The following is a 13058-nucleotide window of genomic DNA, read 5'->3' as shown; positions in this document are numbered from 1 at the left end:
GAATTCTTTGATGACGAGTGAGATCTGCCTTCTGACTAAATTTCTTTCCATATTCTAAGCATTTAAGTGGCTTCTCTCCAGTATGAATTCTTTGGTGACAAGTGACATTTGTCTTCCAACTGAATTCCTTTCCACATTCCAGGCATTTAAATAGCTTTTCTCCTGTGTGAATTTTTTGATGACAATTGAGGTATTTCTTGTGTCTGAAACTCTTTAGACATTCCAGGCATTTAAATGACTTCTCTTCTGCATCAATTTTTCTATGACAAATAAGACTTGTCTTTCCACTGAAAATCTTTTTGTATTCCATGCATTTAAATTGGTTTTCTTTGGTGTGGGTGACTTTATGACTTGCTAGGCTTATCTTCCTACTTAAACATTTTTCAGACTTTGAGCAGCTAAATGGTTTCACTTCTGTGTGGGGCCTTTCATGTGATGTCCACCTTAAGCCCTTTCCACATCCTAACAACTCACATTTTCTTTTTTCTATGTGAATACCTTCTACATAAATTCCTCTGTGAAAAGTAAGGATTTCTTTACAACTGGGGTTTCTCCAACATTCAAGAGAAATATGCTTACTCTGACCCTGTCCTTTCTGTCTTATTTTTTGGATGGACATTCCACAGAAATCTCCAGTCTGAAAAGCAGTATCTATATTCATCCTCCTCTCCTTAGTATCGATTTTGCTTCCCTTCTCTTTCTTTTGTTGACGTTGGACTCTTTCCTGCAAAGACATCCTTCGTTCTCTTAAATTCTCTTTCTCTTGTCCATCACCGTCTGGCAATGACAAAAATAATTTAGCCACAGGCAAAAAGAAAAATGGCACTGACTGGACATTATTGATGTCAATATACATTATTGATGTCAATATGTCCCAGTTGGAGCAGGGGATTTGAGGCATGTGGGCCTCTAACATCTCTCCTGAGATATCATCAGCTCCACTCAACACCTCTCCAAAGGTTTTGGTAAAAGCTGGTTGCTATACTGATTTGACAACCTTAATATCTTGTTAATATTGATTAACGCTATTGTAACGGGACCATCTGCTGAATGATTAGGCTCGATGGGACAGATGGAGACACACTTGTTCTCCTTTACTGCTCACCAACACTTGCTTCCAATACATTCACTCAGGTTTAACCTCTATCCCAAGCTGGACATGAATAACCAATTCCTCCACTCATTCACATCTTCTCTCCCTCTGGGATATATTCCCCTTCTGCATCTTCAGATAATTCAATGGGAGGAGCTGGACTTGGCTACCCAAAGAAAGCAAGGTGGTGGAAAGTCAAGTTTCCTTACAGAGGAAAAGAAGATCTCCATCTTTGCTTTCTCGCTTGCCTGTAAACAATCCCAGCAGTTCCAGATTTACTAGTAACTGAATGTAGCCACAGCTGAAGCTGCTGGGGACAAAATAAATATCCTTGGGGGGGGGGGTATCCCCACTCAGGCATTCATGCTTAGCAGTATATATGAGTTTGTTATAACCCACTGTGAACTGGAGAAAACCTGTTGGAAGTTTTTTGCATTCTCTTTCTCCCTCCTTAGAAAGATAGGGATTTCCTGCATGCAAATGCCTCTCTTTCTCTCTCTCATTGAAACTAACCAAAAAATCACTCCTGTTTTGAGACTAACAGACACACTCTCTAAAGTTTTTGAACTAGTTACATGTTTTCCATCTTCCTCCTCTCTCAACTTTCTATGGAAAGATGGTAAGATAAAGATGCTTTTTGCTACTCTTCAGATTTAAAGCTGGACCCTAACAGACTTGACTTTGATATTTTGGATAGTTAAATATTTTTGCTTCCTTACCAAAGGGTGAAACCTTAGAAAACTTAGATTACCCTACAAAACTGTCATTTGAAGAGGGACCAGAAAGCTGCCAAGCCTGCTGAAATGACAACTTGAGAGGGTGGGAATATGTTTTGAAAGCTGAGAGCTGGGGCCCCAGTCCTACAGCTGGCGACTGGTTTATCCTAAGGAACATATCCTTAACAAACCCACATGGAAGATGACTCAACTGGCAGAAATACAGCAAGTAGGGAGGAAGACGCTACGAGGGTCCTAAAGAGTAACTGGATCAGCCAGGAAAAAGAGGGAGTCTTACCCAGAGAGGCCACAAGCTCCATGTTCTTCTCCATGACTTCCCTGTGCAGGGCCCTTTGGTCTGGATCTAGTAGGGACCACTCCTCCTTGCTGAAACGAATCTCCACCTCTTCAAATGTTACCTGGGAGTAGAAACAAGATACCATGAACTCAAAATTACTATCCTCAGTCAGAACAGAAAACTGGGCAGCTTGGGATTTTCCCACTATATGTTAGTTAAAAATGCCACGACAGGAAAGTCTGATGGAGCAAAAAGAGAAGAGAGAAAATGCTTCAGGTCCATGGAGAAGGACCAGGATCACCCCACCTGTCCTCTCCAAAGATCCTGGCCCCTTACCTGATCTAGGCTCTCATAAGCTATTTGCAGAGTGTCAGAATGAAGAGCTGAGGCAGTACATCTTGGACCTGGCAGTCTTCTATCTCCTTGGAGGAAGACAAAAATGAGCCTTCTGTACCAGACAAAAGTAAACCTTCTGTACCATTCCCTCAATTACTGACTTATTGTCCCAATTCCAAAAGCAAGCATTTGGAGGTCTTTGCTGAATAATCACAAAGCTGGTTTGTTGCTGTGTATCTTCAAGTTGACTTATAGAGACCGCAAAGGTAATCTACCACAAGTTTTTCTTGGCAATTGTTTTCAGAGTGGCCTTGCCATTGCCATCCTCTGAGGCTGAGAGATTGTGATTTGCCCAAGGTCGCCCATTGGCTTTCATGTCTCAGCAGGGATTCGAACCTTGGTCTCCAGGGACACAGTCCAACATTTAAACTAATACGCTAGATCTCATGAGATTGATAGAGACAAGCACAAAGTACAGAAGACCTAAGACAAATATTTGTCTATTTATTTATACCTGATTGAAATGAAAATATGTATAAATCATCCTGCAGAGAAACAGAGAAAGCAGGCAAAGTACTCTGAGCCACAGAATCCTCTGGGGTCTCTGCTGACAGAGATGACTCTAGGGATTCTCCCAAACTATACACTTGTTCCTTCTGGGGGAATTTAGCTAGCGCATGCTGGAATCCGTGGATAAAAATATCTGTGGATATGCAGGGCTGACTGATTTTCATGATCTGAATTGCCTCTCTTCTCCCTCCCTTTTCAGAATCTAAGAGAGAGCAGTTGCAGCCCATCCTAGCGCTTGGCAGCTGCTGTGACTATAGGGTTTGGGACTAAGAACAAGGGCAAGAGAGAAAAAGTGTGGTATAGCTGTTTTGAGCACTGAACAATGACAAGAGTTTGAAGTCCTGCTTAGCAATGGAAACCCACTGGGTAACCTTGGGCAAGTCACACTCTATTAGCCTGAGAAGAAGAGAAAGAGACACCCCCACTGAACAAATCTTGCCAATAAAACACGGTAATACGGTTATCTTAGGGCTGCTGTAAGTCAGAAACAACTTGAAAGCTCACAACAACAAGAGCCAGAGAATAGCTCCCTATCTTATATCCCAAAATGGGAAAGGATTTATGTATGTCATCAATGCTTCAGTCATGACTCCTCCCATATTTTAGATATATCAAGGAAGGCTGGCAATTGAAGCAGGTGTCAGATGGACCTGATCTCACATGGTCACAGCATCACTAAGGACTCACTGACACTTTTTGTGTGCCTGAATGGGAAGGTCAGGAGCAGTGTGTTCCAGCTCTGACAGTGGATGATCTATTCCATGTTCCAGGCTCTTCGCCAGACAGAAAGGTAGTCGGAACTACAAAGAGCGAGGATATCAAATCCAGATTCAGCCCTTCCTCCAATCTTTTGTATTTGTCTTTTAAACAGATATACACCCATTGCGGTATAACACACTAATAGAATGGCTCTTCCACAGTGCTGGCTTTAAAAAGAATAAATGTCTCAAATCTTGAAGCAAGACACTTGCAGAAGATAAGCATCTCCATTATATGCCAGCTCAGGAGAAGATGGTTGCAGCCTGTCTGCTATAGATATATGGAGGAGAGGAGACCAAAGTGAAGAATACGCTTACCCAATGAGATGGCATCTGCTGAGCAATTCTGCAGGCTCTGCATGGACTGCGCTCTCTTTCTGGAGTCAAGGACACCTTTCTCTGCTCCGGATTTCAGTGGCCTGTTCCCCCAACTGGTGGGGACAAAAACGCATTAAAGAATTTAAAAGGACAAATGTGAGAAAAGAAGTTAAAGAGTGGCTGGAAGGGAGGGCTCTTTTCCTTCTAGTGATACCGTATTTTCCGTCGTACAAGACTACTTCTTAGCCCTGGAAAAATCTTTCCCCAAGGTGGGGGTCGTCTTGTTCGTAACCGGAAAAGCCCCTGGGTCCTAATGAGAGCCTTCGGCAGATAAGCCTTTCTCTCAAAGGCAAAGGATCATATCTCATTCCTCCCTCCTTTGCTTTTCACCACTTCCTTCCGAATAACTTGCTTTACTCCTTACTGCTCTCCCTACCGCCTTGAATCCCTTACCTTTTTCTTACCTTTTCTTCTCTTTCCTTCCTTCCTGGATCCCTCCTTCCCTTCTGTCCTCGGACAGCATAAGGTCTCTGTACCTTCCTAACGCCTGAGAGCGATGCTTGGCTACAGAGAAACCATCCCTTTGGCGTCCACACACTCAGTTTTCAGGCAATCAGAGACCGAGGGGCGGTCTCCGGCCCACCCTCAGGCAAGGGTCTCCTCTCTCTCTCTCTTTTTAGCCCATGCGTCCCTCTGAGAGCAGGCTAAGAGCACCCAAATCCTGTTTGGATGGAGGTACAACTACAGCCACTCAGCGAGGAGGAACCCCAGTGGTTGCCCCCCCCCCCGCCATCACCAAACTACAATTCCCAGGATTCCCTGGTTTTTTCACGGGCATTGCCTCCATGCTTCTCGGTTCCCAGCCACAGAGAGATACAGTCTACGTCTATATTCTTATTATTATTTGATTATTATGAGTATATTATATTATTATTATTTATATTCTTATTATCCTTTATTTATTTTTTTAATTCAGTTTGCAGTTTAAGTCCAATTTCTCCAGATGCATTTGTTTTATTTAATAATTAATAACAATAATGGTGCTGCTGAGCTAGAGAGATCTGTTCTTGTAGCACATTTGAGCCTCACTGAAAGAAAAGTTGGGCAGCTTTCTAGACTTAAGCATACTCCTCAGATGCATGTAATTGTAGTTCCATTGTGGCCCCCAGAGCTCTTTCTCCACAAAACTCCACTTTCCCATGGTTTTCCCTGCACTGAGCCAGGGCAGAGCTTAAAGAGCGGTTCTCCAACTGGAGGTATTTCTGCAGTATGGATTGGACCCTTGAGCATTTTAATAACCAAGGTCCAAAACACACTGCCAGAAATATTCAGTTTGTGACACTTAACTTTCCTGGCTTAGTGTTGGGAATCTGGGAATTGTAGTTTGTTGTGGCACCAGAGCTTCTTTCTGACAGACGGCTCAATGTTCACCAAAACTACACTTCCCAGGTTCCCTAGCACTGATCCCGGGCAGCTAAGTGGTTCTTGAATGGATTATTTGCAGTGTGTCTTGGATCAATTTAGGCTGCATCTTCCTTCCAGAGCCCCAATCCAGTTTCATGCCATTTTAACTGCCATGGCCCAGTGCTATGAAATCCGGGAATTGTAGTTTTTTGTCACACCACAGTTTGCTGAGATGTCTCAGAAAACTAGAATTCCCCGGATTCCCTAGCATGCGCCAGGGCAGTTAAAGGGGTGTCAAACTGGATTATTTCTGCCATGCAGTCTTTGCAGCTTAACACATTTTATTTGGCCACAAGCTTCCTGGGGCTTTGATTCCACTAGGAGCCACCTTGAACTGCCACGGCTCCATCGTACAGAATCCCTGGGATTTGTAGTTCGAGCAGCCGCCCCCCATTCTTTGGGCAGAGAAGGCAAAAGGACCTTAATTTTTAAAACTACGAATCCTCTTGTATTTCCCATAGGATGGAGCAAGCAGCTCTTAAGGGTTTTTGTCAACCGCATTAATTCTTACAGTGTAGATGCCCCAAGGGAAGGGCGGGAGGCGTTGTCGGGGCGGGTGAAATAAATGTTGTGTTTGCTGTTATTCAAACCTGGCACACACTCTTCTTCAGAGATAGTGGAGTTCTGCCTCCTCTTCCCCTCCTTTTCTTCTTTCTTCCTTCTCCTTTTTTCTCCTCCCCCCTCTTTCTCCCTCGTCGTGCTGTGCTGCTGATTGGTTGTGTGCTTCCGCTCCTTTCGACTTATCAAGAAGAGCTGGGTGGTCTTTACAGTGAATATATGCCAAATACTCTATTTTCAGTTTTGTCAATTTGGGGGTCGTCTTATACGCCAGTCGTTTATATGCCGGAATATACGGTAATTCCAGCGCATTGGTCAGTGAATACAAGGAATTTACAACATTTTAAAGTACCATTATAAAGTATTGCTTGGAGAGACTTCAAGGGTCATCCGGTCCAACCCTCTGCCATGCAGAGAAGACGCATCAAAGCACGCCTGACAGATGGCCACCAGACCCTGTTTAAAAACCTCCAACGGGGAGACTCTTGTGTCTTCCACTGTCTAACAGCTCTTGCTGTTAGGAATGTTTCCTACAGTTGAGGTAGATCCTTTTCCTGTAGATTGCTTTGTGTCCTATTCTCTAGGCTGCAGAAACCAAATGCTGCATTCTCAGTATGACAGCCTTTCAAATACAGTTGGTCCTCCTTATCCATGGATTTAAGCATCCACGGCTTGAAAATATTTTTTAAAGTCTAATTCTAAGTGCACCCTGATTTCTCACTTTATATAAGGGGCACCATTTTGCTATGCCATTATATTTAATGGGACTTCGGCCTCCACGGTCTTGTTATCCCAGGGGGCTCTGGGACCAAAACCCCAGCGGATACCAGGGCCCACTGTATTTAGACACAGCTATCATACTGCTGCCTTCTACTGCTGACTCTTGCTTAATTGTATTACTAATGGAAAGGCTCTCACTGCTGCTTTTCTGCTGCCTCTGCTCCTCTGCCTGGCTCAGGAGGAAGCCTTCGCCAGGGCCACCGCCTGGGAACTGGTCTCTGCCCCACATTCCTTGACCCAGCTGGCCATCTCTGGGGGAAGGACGGCCAGGAACTGCTCCAGGAGCACCAGGTCCAGCATCTGACTTGGTGTGCTTTCTGGCTTCAGCCACTGATGGCAGACTGGAGAGTCGGCTGCAAATCCCCCGGGGCCCCTCAGCCTCTTCATAGCAGAAACTGCCTGAAGGACTGGCACTGACCCTCTGGACAGAGCGGCTTCTCCTCCTGATCCTCCTCCCTGGCTCCTCTTTCCCTGAACTCTCTCTTTTTCTGCACCTGAACAGAACAGAGACCTTTTCTTATTGTGAGGCCACCTGAGTGGTCTCCTTTTCCACACTTCAGTGTTCTGGCAGCCCCTGACTGAGGTTCATATTTTTTCTCTGTTGCCAGTTTTCCCTCAGCAAAAGACTGGCCAGATTGCTGCCAAATATCAAGGTGTTTGTCAAGTATGCATTATGGGCACTCCTTTAAGGTAATGATATGCTTTAAAATCAAATCTAAGATGGCGTGGCTCATTTTTCTGGACAGAAGAGAACATTTTGAGCCAAGCTGTTTTAGTCTCTGTAAAATCATCAGGTAAGAGTAAAAGACATTGACGGAAATGTTTTCCTAGACTTAGTCTTCCTCCCTAAATGCATCTGAGGAAGTGACTGGAGCCTACAAAAGCTCATGCGGCCAATTTCTCTCTTTCGGGTCCAAAACGTTCTGCAGAAATCATCCAGATTGAGACTGCTTTCACTGTCCTGGCTCAGCGCTAGGGAACTCTGGGAGTTGTAGTTTATTGTGGTACCATTGCTCTCTGACAAAGAGCTAAGTGTCTCCCAAAACTACGGTTCCCGGATTCCCTAGCACTGAGCCAGGGCAGTCAAAGCGGTCTCAAAGGGGATTACTTCTGTTGTGTGTTGGGCCTGGTTGGTCCGAAAGTTGCCAGTCCAAGATCCTTGACCTTCTGCTGTGCCCTTTGCTGCTTGGAGTCCTTTGGGGCTGATGGCGGCCCTGAGGCCCAAAAGGAGAAGCTCTCCCAGGGTTCCCCTGGCAGGCTCCTTCAAGGAGGAGGGGAGGAGGGCCTTCCTGGTCTTGCCTGAGGCTGTGGAGCGAGAGGCTCCCCACCCTCCTTGGCCTGGGTCTCCCTTCTCCTCCTCCTCTCCTCCAAAGGAGCCCCGAGGGAGTCCTCCAAGGCCCTGGGGGAGGGAGGGAGGAGGGCCTTCCTTGCCTGGACCTGGACGCAAAGGGCCCAATAGAGGAGGAGGAGGGGAGGAACCCAGCGCCTCCACCCTCTCTGGCCCCTTTCCTAGGCTCTCTCTCTCTCTCTGGGAGCCCTTCCTCATTGAAGGAAGAATAACCCTGCTCCTTGCTGTGGAATTCTGGGAAATGCCCTTTAGCTCCTTCTCTCTCAGAGAGCTCTGGGGCCACCATAAAGGGCCAAGGGAGGTCCCTGTGTCTCCAAAGGGGAAGAGAGGGGACCACCTCCTTCCCAGGAGCCCTAGGCCTCGGGAAACAAAGAGGCCGCCATCTTCTCTTCCTTCTCTCTGGTTCTGGTCCTCCCGCCGCATCAGGAAGCGCCGCCCTATCGCCGGAATGGGCGGGCCTAGGCGAGAGTGACCCGCTCTCTGAGGGAGGAGGGAGCCGGGGGCGGGCGGCTCGGGCTTACTGTGGGCGGGGCTTCTTTCATGGGAGGGCTTGGGCCAAGAGGGGAGGGGGAAGAAAGGGCCTCTCTTCTGGGTTTGGAACTGGGAGGAAGAAGAGGAAAGAAAGAGGAAGGATGAGGAAGGAAAGGGAGAGATAGAATCATAGAATCATAGAGTGGAAGAGACCGCAAGGGCCATCCAGTCCAACCCCCTTCTGCCATGCAGGAATCCACAATCAAATCATCTCCGACAGATGGCCATCTAGCCTCTGTTTAAAGACCTCCAAGGAAGGAGACTCACTACACTCCGAGAAAGGAGTGTGTTCCACTATCAGACAAGCCTTACTGTCAGGAGTTCTTCCTAATGCTTTGTTTCTTGTAGCTTGCATCCACTGCTCCGGGTCCTAGTCTCTGGAGCAAGTGAAAACAAGTCAGCTCCCTCCTCAGTATGGCGTCCCTTCAAGTATTTAAACAGGGCTATCATATCACCTCTTAACCTTCTCTTCTCCAGGCTAAACATCCCCAGCTCCTTCAGTTGTTCCTCATAGGACATGGTTTCTAGACCTTTCACCATTTTACTTGCCCTCCTTTGGACACGTTCCAGTTTTTCAAGATGGAGAAGGAAGGGGAGGAGGAGGAAGGCCTCTCTTCTTGGGGCTGGAACTGGGGAGGAAGAAGAGGAAAAGAAAGAGGAAGTAAAAGGAAGGGAAGGAGGAAGAGAGAAGGAAGGAAGGAAGAGGGCAAATGGAGGCCAAAGGGAAGGAGGCCTCTGGGGAAGAACGAGGAGGAGAAGGCAGGAGGGCCTTTGGGGAAAGAAAGAAGGCAGTGGAAGAGCCAAGAAGGAGGGAAGGGGAGGCCAAAGGGAGGGCAGGCAAAGGAGGCCTCTGGGAGGAGGAGGAGGAGGAGGAATCATAGAATCATAGAGTTGGAAGAGACCGCAAGGCCATCCAGTCCAACCCCATTCTGCCATGCAGGAAATCCAAATCAAAGCATCCCCAGCAGATGTCCATCTAGCCTCTGCTTAAAGACCTCTAAGGAAGGAGACACCACTACACTCCGAGAAAGGAGTTTGTTCCACTGTCAAACAGCCCTTACTGTCGGGAAGTTCTTCCAAATGTTGAGGTGGAATCTCTTTTCCTGTAGCTTGCATCCATTGCTCTGGGTCCTAGTCTCTGGAGCAGCAGAAAACAATCTTGCTCCCTCCTGAATATGATATCCCTTCAAATATTTAAACAGGGCTATCATGTCACCTCTTAACCTTCTCTTCTACAGGCTAAACATCCCCAGCTCCCTAAGTCGTTCCTCATAGGGGATGGCTTCCAGATCTTTCACCATTTTAGTCGCCCTCCTCTGGACTAAAAGGAAGGAGTGGAAGGGAAGGAGAGGAGGAGTAGGAGGAAGAAAAGGAAGAGGAGGGAGAACCGGAGGAGAAGGACCCAGCAGCCAGGAATCAGGCAGAAAGGGAGAGTCCTCTGGGCCCAGAAGGGCAAGAGGTTTACCTTTGCAGCCATTAATGTGTTTGTTGCTCAGGGTAGATCTGCCCTCTTTGCTGCAAGGCTTTGGGCCAAAGGTGGGGTGCCTTTCCCTCGCAACAACCCTGCGGAGGAGGACACCTTGAAAGCCTGGTCCCTGTTTATGGGCTGTTTCAGACGCAGCAGACCAGCAGCCCTCTATCCAAGGACTGGCCAGTTCAATTCGAGGCCAAACAGGCCATGGGGGATACTAACAGTGGGCTCACTCCCTTTTCCTACACTGCAGCCTCCTCCTCATGAGGAGACTGTTGCCACTGTGGCAAAGCCAGGTCAGACATGCTCAGCCTTCCCTTTCGCAGACTGCTCACATTGCCACCGAGGTGATGCAGGGCCAGGTGCAGTTAGGGTTGCCATAAGTCAGGACCTCCAAACCGCGACAAATGTAGGACATCATTTTCAAATTTAGGGCACATTTTTATAAAAATGGAGGACACACGAAAAATTTTGGTGCTTTTAAAAATGTTAATATAAATGCGTGTTTCTTAGGCATGATCAAAATGGAGGTCATTTGGGCATTATTTATAGGCAGATGGCAGAAATGTACTTCCCTTTCTGGCCAAACACCCCCAACCTCCATTCCAAAACACACACACCAGCACATTTGGGCATTGAACATGGCTTTAATGAATATGGCCTCTTGCATATTTCAGAGGCTTATTCCATAACCAAACCCCTTGGGTTTAACACTTAGCATGGTTTAACATGGCTATGCATGTTGAACATGACAAGGTGGTTTCACAGTTCTTGCACCAAGTGTACTTCTCAGAAGTGTGTACTTGGTTGAGGGACTTTGTTTTTTCTTCACTGCACATGAGTTTGTAAAAATCACGGCAATTTACATTGACCATGCCTCAGACGCTTGCTGATATCAATATCACCATTAAAGAACCAAAAACACACAGAAAAGCACTTTGGAAAGTCACACTCTCTCGGCTTCAGAAACAGTGCGTGCATGCCTCTGAAGCTGACTCATATCCTCATCATCACACTATCACTGTCAAAACAAGGGAGACTTGTTAGCATTAAAAGCACCCAAAACACACTTTGGAAGGTGACACTCTCGGCTTCAGAAACAGTGCCTGCATGCCTCTCAAGCTGACTCATATCATCATCATCACCACCACACTGTCATTGTCAAAACAAGGGAGACTTGTTAGCATTAAAAGCACCTCCCAAAAAATAAAAACACCTTGAGGCCTCTGGCCACTCACTCACTCACTCACTCACCTCCTCCTCCTCCTTTTCCTCCTCCTCCTCCTCCCCCTCCTCCATTCACTGTGTGGCCTGGGGTGGAGTCGGGGAGGGTGGCGCAGTTGTGCGCAGGAGGTGCACCGCCTCCACCTTCGCCTCCTCCACGTGGCCGCGCAGCCTGGGACAGAGGAGGAGGAGGAGGTGGGCGCGGATAGGTGGGGGAAGGTGGCGTGGCCGTGCGGGGAGACGGGGAGGGTGGCGCTCCCATGCCCAGGAGGCGCCACCTCCGTCTCCTCCACGCGGCTGGGGCAGAGGGGGCGGAGGAGGTGGGTGGCGCACCTGTGCGGGGAGGCGGGGGAGGCGCCACCTCTACCTTCGCCTCCTCCACCCCAGGCCTCGCTGCCCTCCAGCCATGTGCAGTGGAGGAGGAGGAGGGTAGCGAGGCCCCATGGGCCACGGCAACCCAGCGGCAACCGGGGTTGTCCTGGTTTCTGGCAGCACCCGGGACGGGAGGGGGACGGTGCCGCCAAAACTGGGAAAATCCCAGTTGCAGCCGGGTTATGGCAACCTTATCTGGACCCCACTGGTCACTTCTCTCCAGGATGAAAAGGAGTCTTTGCTGAGCACCTTTTCTGTTCGGCCGCCAACCAATTACAATTTGATGTAATTTTTCATCTATTTTAAACCTTTCGATGATTTGTCTGTACAAGAACCAATTACATTTTAAACCATCTCGTAATAGTTATTCCATCATTTTTAGTCTGTGTTTTCCTTTATTCAGAATCAATAAATCTTTATAAGCTACCGTATTGTCTAGTTTAATTTTTTCTTTCCTATAAAACGCTTCATTAACTGATGTCCATCGCTGGATCTTCGGTATGAGTTTACATTTATATCTTTGTCAATTTATTAAAAGGGATTTCCGAATATAATTGTTAAATTCTTTAGTGACTTGAGATTTGTCGTAAATCAAATATGCATGCCAAATGAAAGGGAGATCAATGCCTTCCAACAGTAACAATTTATCCTCTTTAAATTTTAATCCGTTGCTTGATCTAATCAAGACAACATGCATAATAATAAAGCTTCAGATGTGGTATCCCAATCCTCCTTAATGAGGTTCCCATGTCTTTCTGACTCTGTGGGTCCAAATGAAGGGAAAGAGGGCTGCATTCCAGAACTCTCTTCCTGACCTCATAAAACTGGTCTTATCATCTGCCCAAAAACTGCTTTTGAACTTCCCAAAATCAGGCAAGATTTGGTTTGGTGTTTCCAAAAAAGATGGAAATACAATGGGCCCTTGGTATCCACTGGGATTTGGTTTCCAGCTCCCCTGTGGCTAGCAAAATCTGTTGGTGATCAAATCCCACTATATAAAATGGGTGACCTTGGACAAGTCACACTCTCTCATCCTCAGAGGATGGCCCCGGCGAACCCCCTCTGAAGAAGCTGGCCATGAAAACTACATGATAGCTCCACCTTAGTGTCTGTCGATATAAGTTGGAAATGACTTCAAGGCACACGATAACAAGAAATAAAATGATGTCCCTTGTATAATAAAATGGCAAAATCAAGGTGTGCTTTTGGTCATTATTTTTG

General features: G+C 46.9%; 1 protein-coding gene across 2 annotated transcripts; it reads right to left on the bottom strand.

Annotated features, from left to right (window-relative positions):
• Window positions 1-8: 8 nt before the first annotated feature.
• Window positions 9-4202, bottom strand: LOC121922018 (zinc finger protein 426-like). Of its 2 annotated transcripts, none has more exons than XM_042450887.1 (4): window positions 4090-4202; window positions 2444-2529; window positions 2005-2228; window positions 9-777 (listed from the first exon to the last, which is right to left on the bottom strand). In XM_042450887.1, the coding sequence occupies exons 1-4, from the start codon at window positions 4130-4132 to the stop codon at window positions 771-773; spliced, it is 360 nt and encodes a 119-aa protein (XP_042306821.1). In that variant the 5' UTR covers window positions 4133-4202; the 3' UTR covers window positions 9-770. The 2 variants fall into 2 exon arrangements, with proteins under 2 accessions (XP_042306821.1, XP_042306820.1); XM_042450886.1 differs by having other exon boundaries at window positions 2022-2228.
• Between the last annotated feature and the right edge of the window lie 8856 nt (window positions 4203-13058).

The sequence above is a fragment of the Sceloporus undulatus genome, chromosome 2 (genome assembly GCF_019175285.1).
Source record: "Sceloporus undulatus isolate JIND9_A2432 ecotype Alabama chromosome 2, SceUnd_v1.1, whole genome shotgun sequence".
NCBI lineage: Eukaryota > Metazoa > Chordata > Lepidosauria > Squamata > Phrynosomatidae > Sceloporus > Sceloporus undulatus.
The sequence above is the reverse complement of the archived record's forward strand: the minus strand, read 5'-3'. Positions and strand labels throughout refer to the sequence as shown.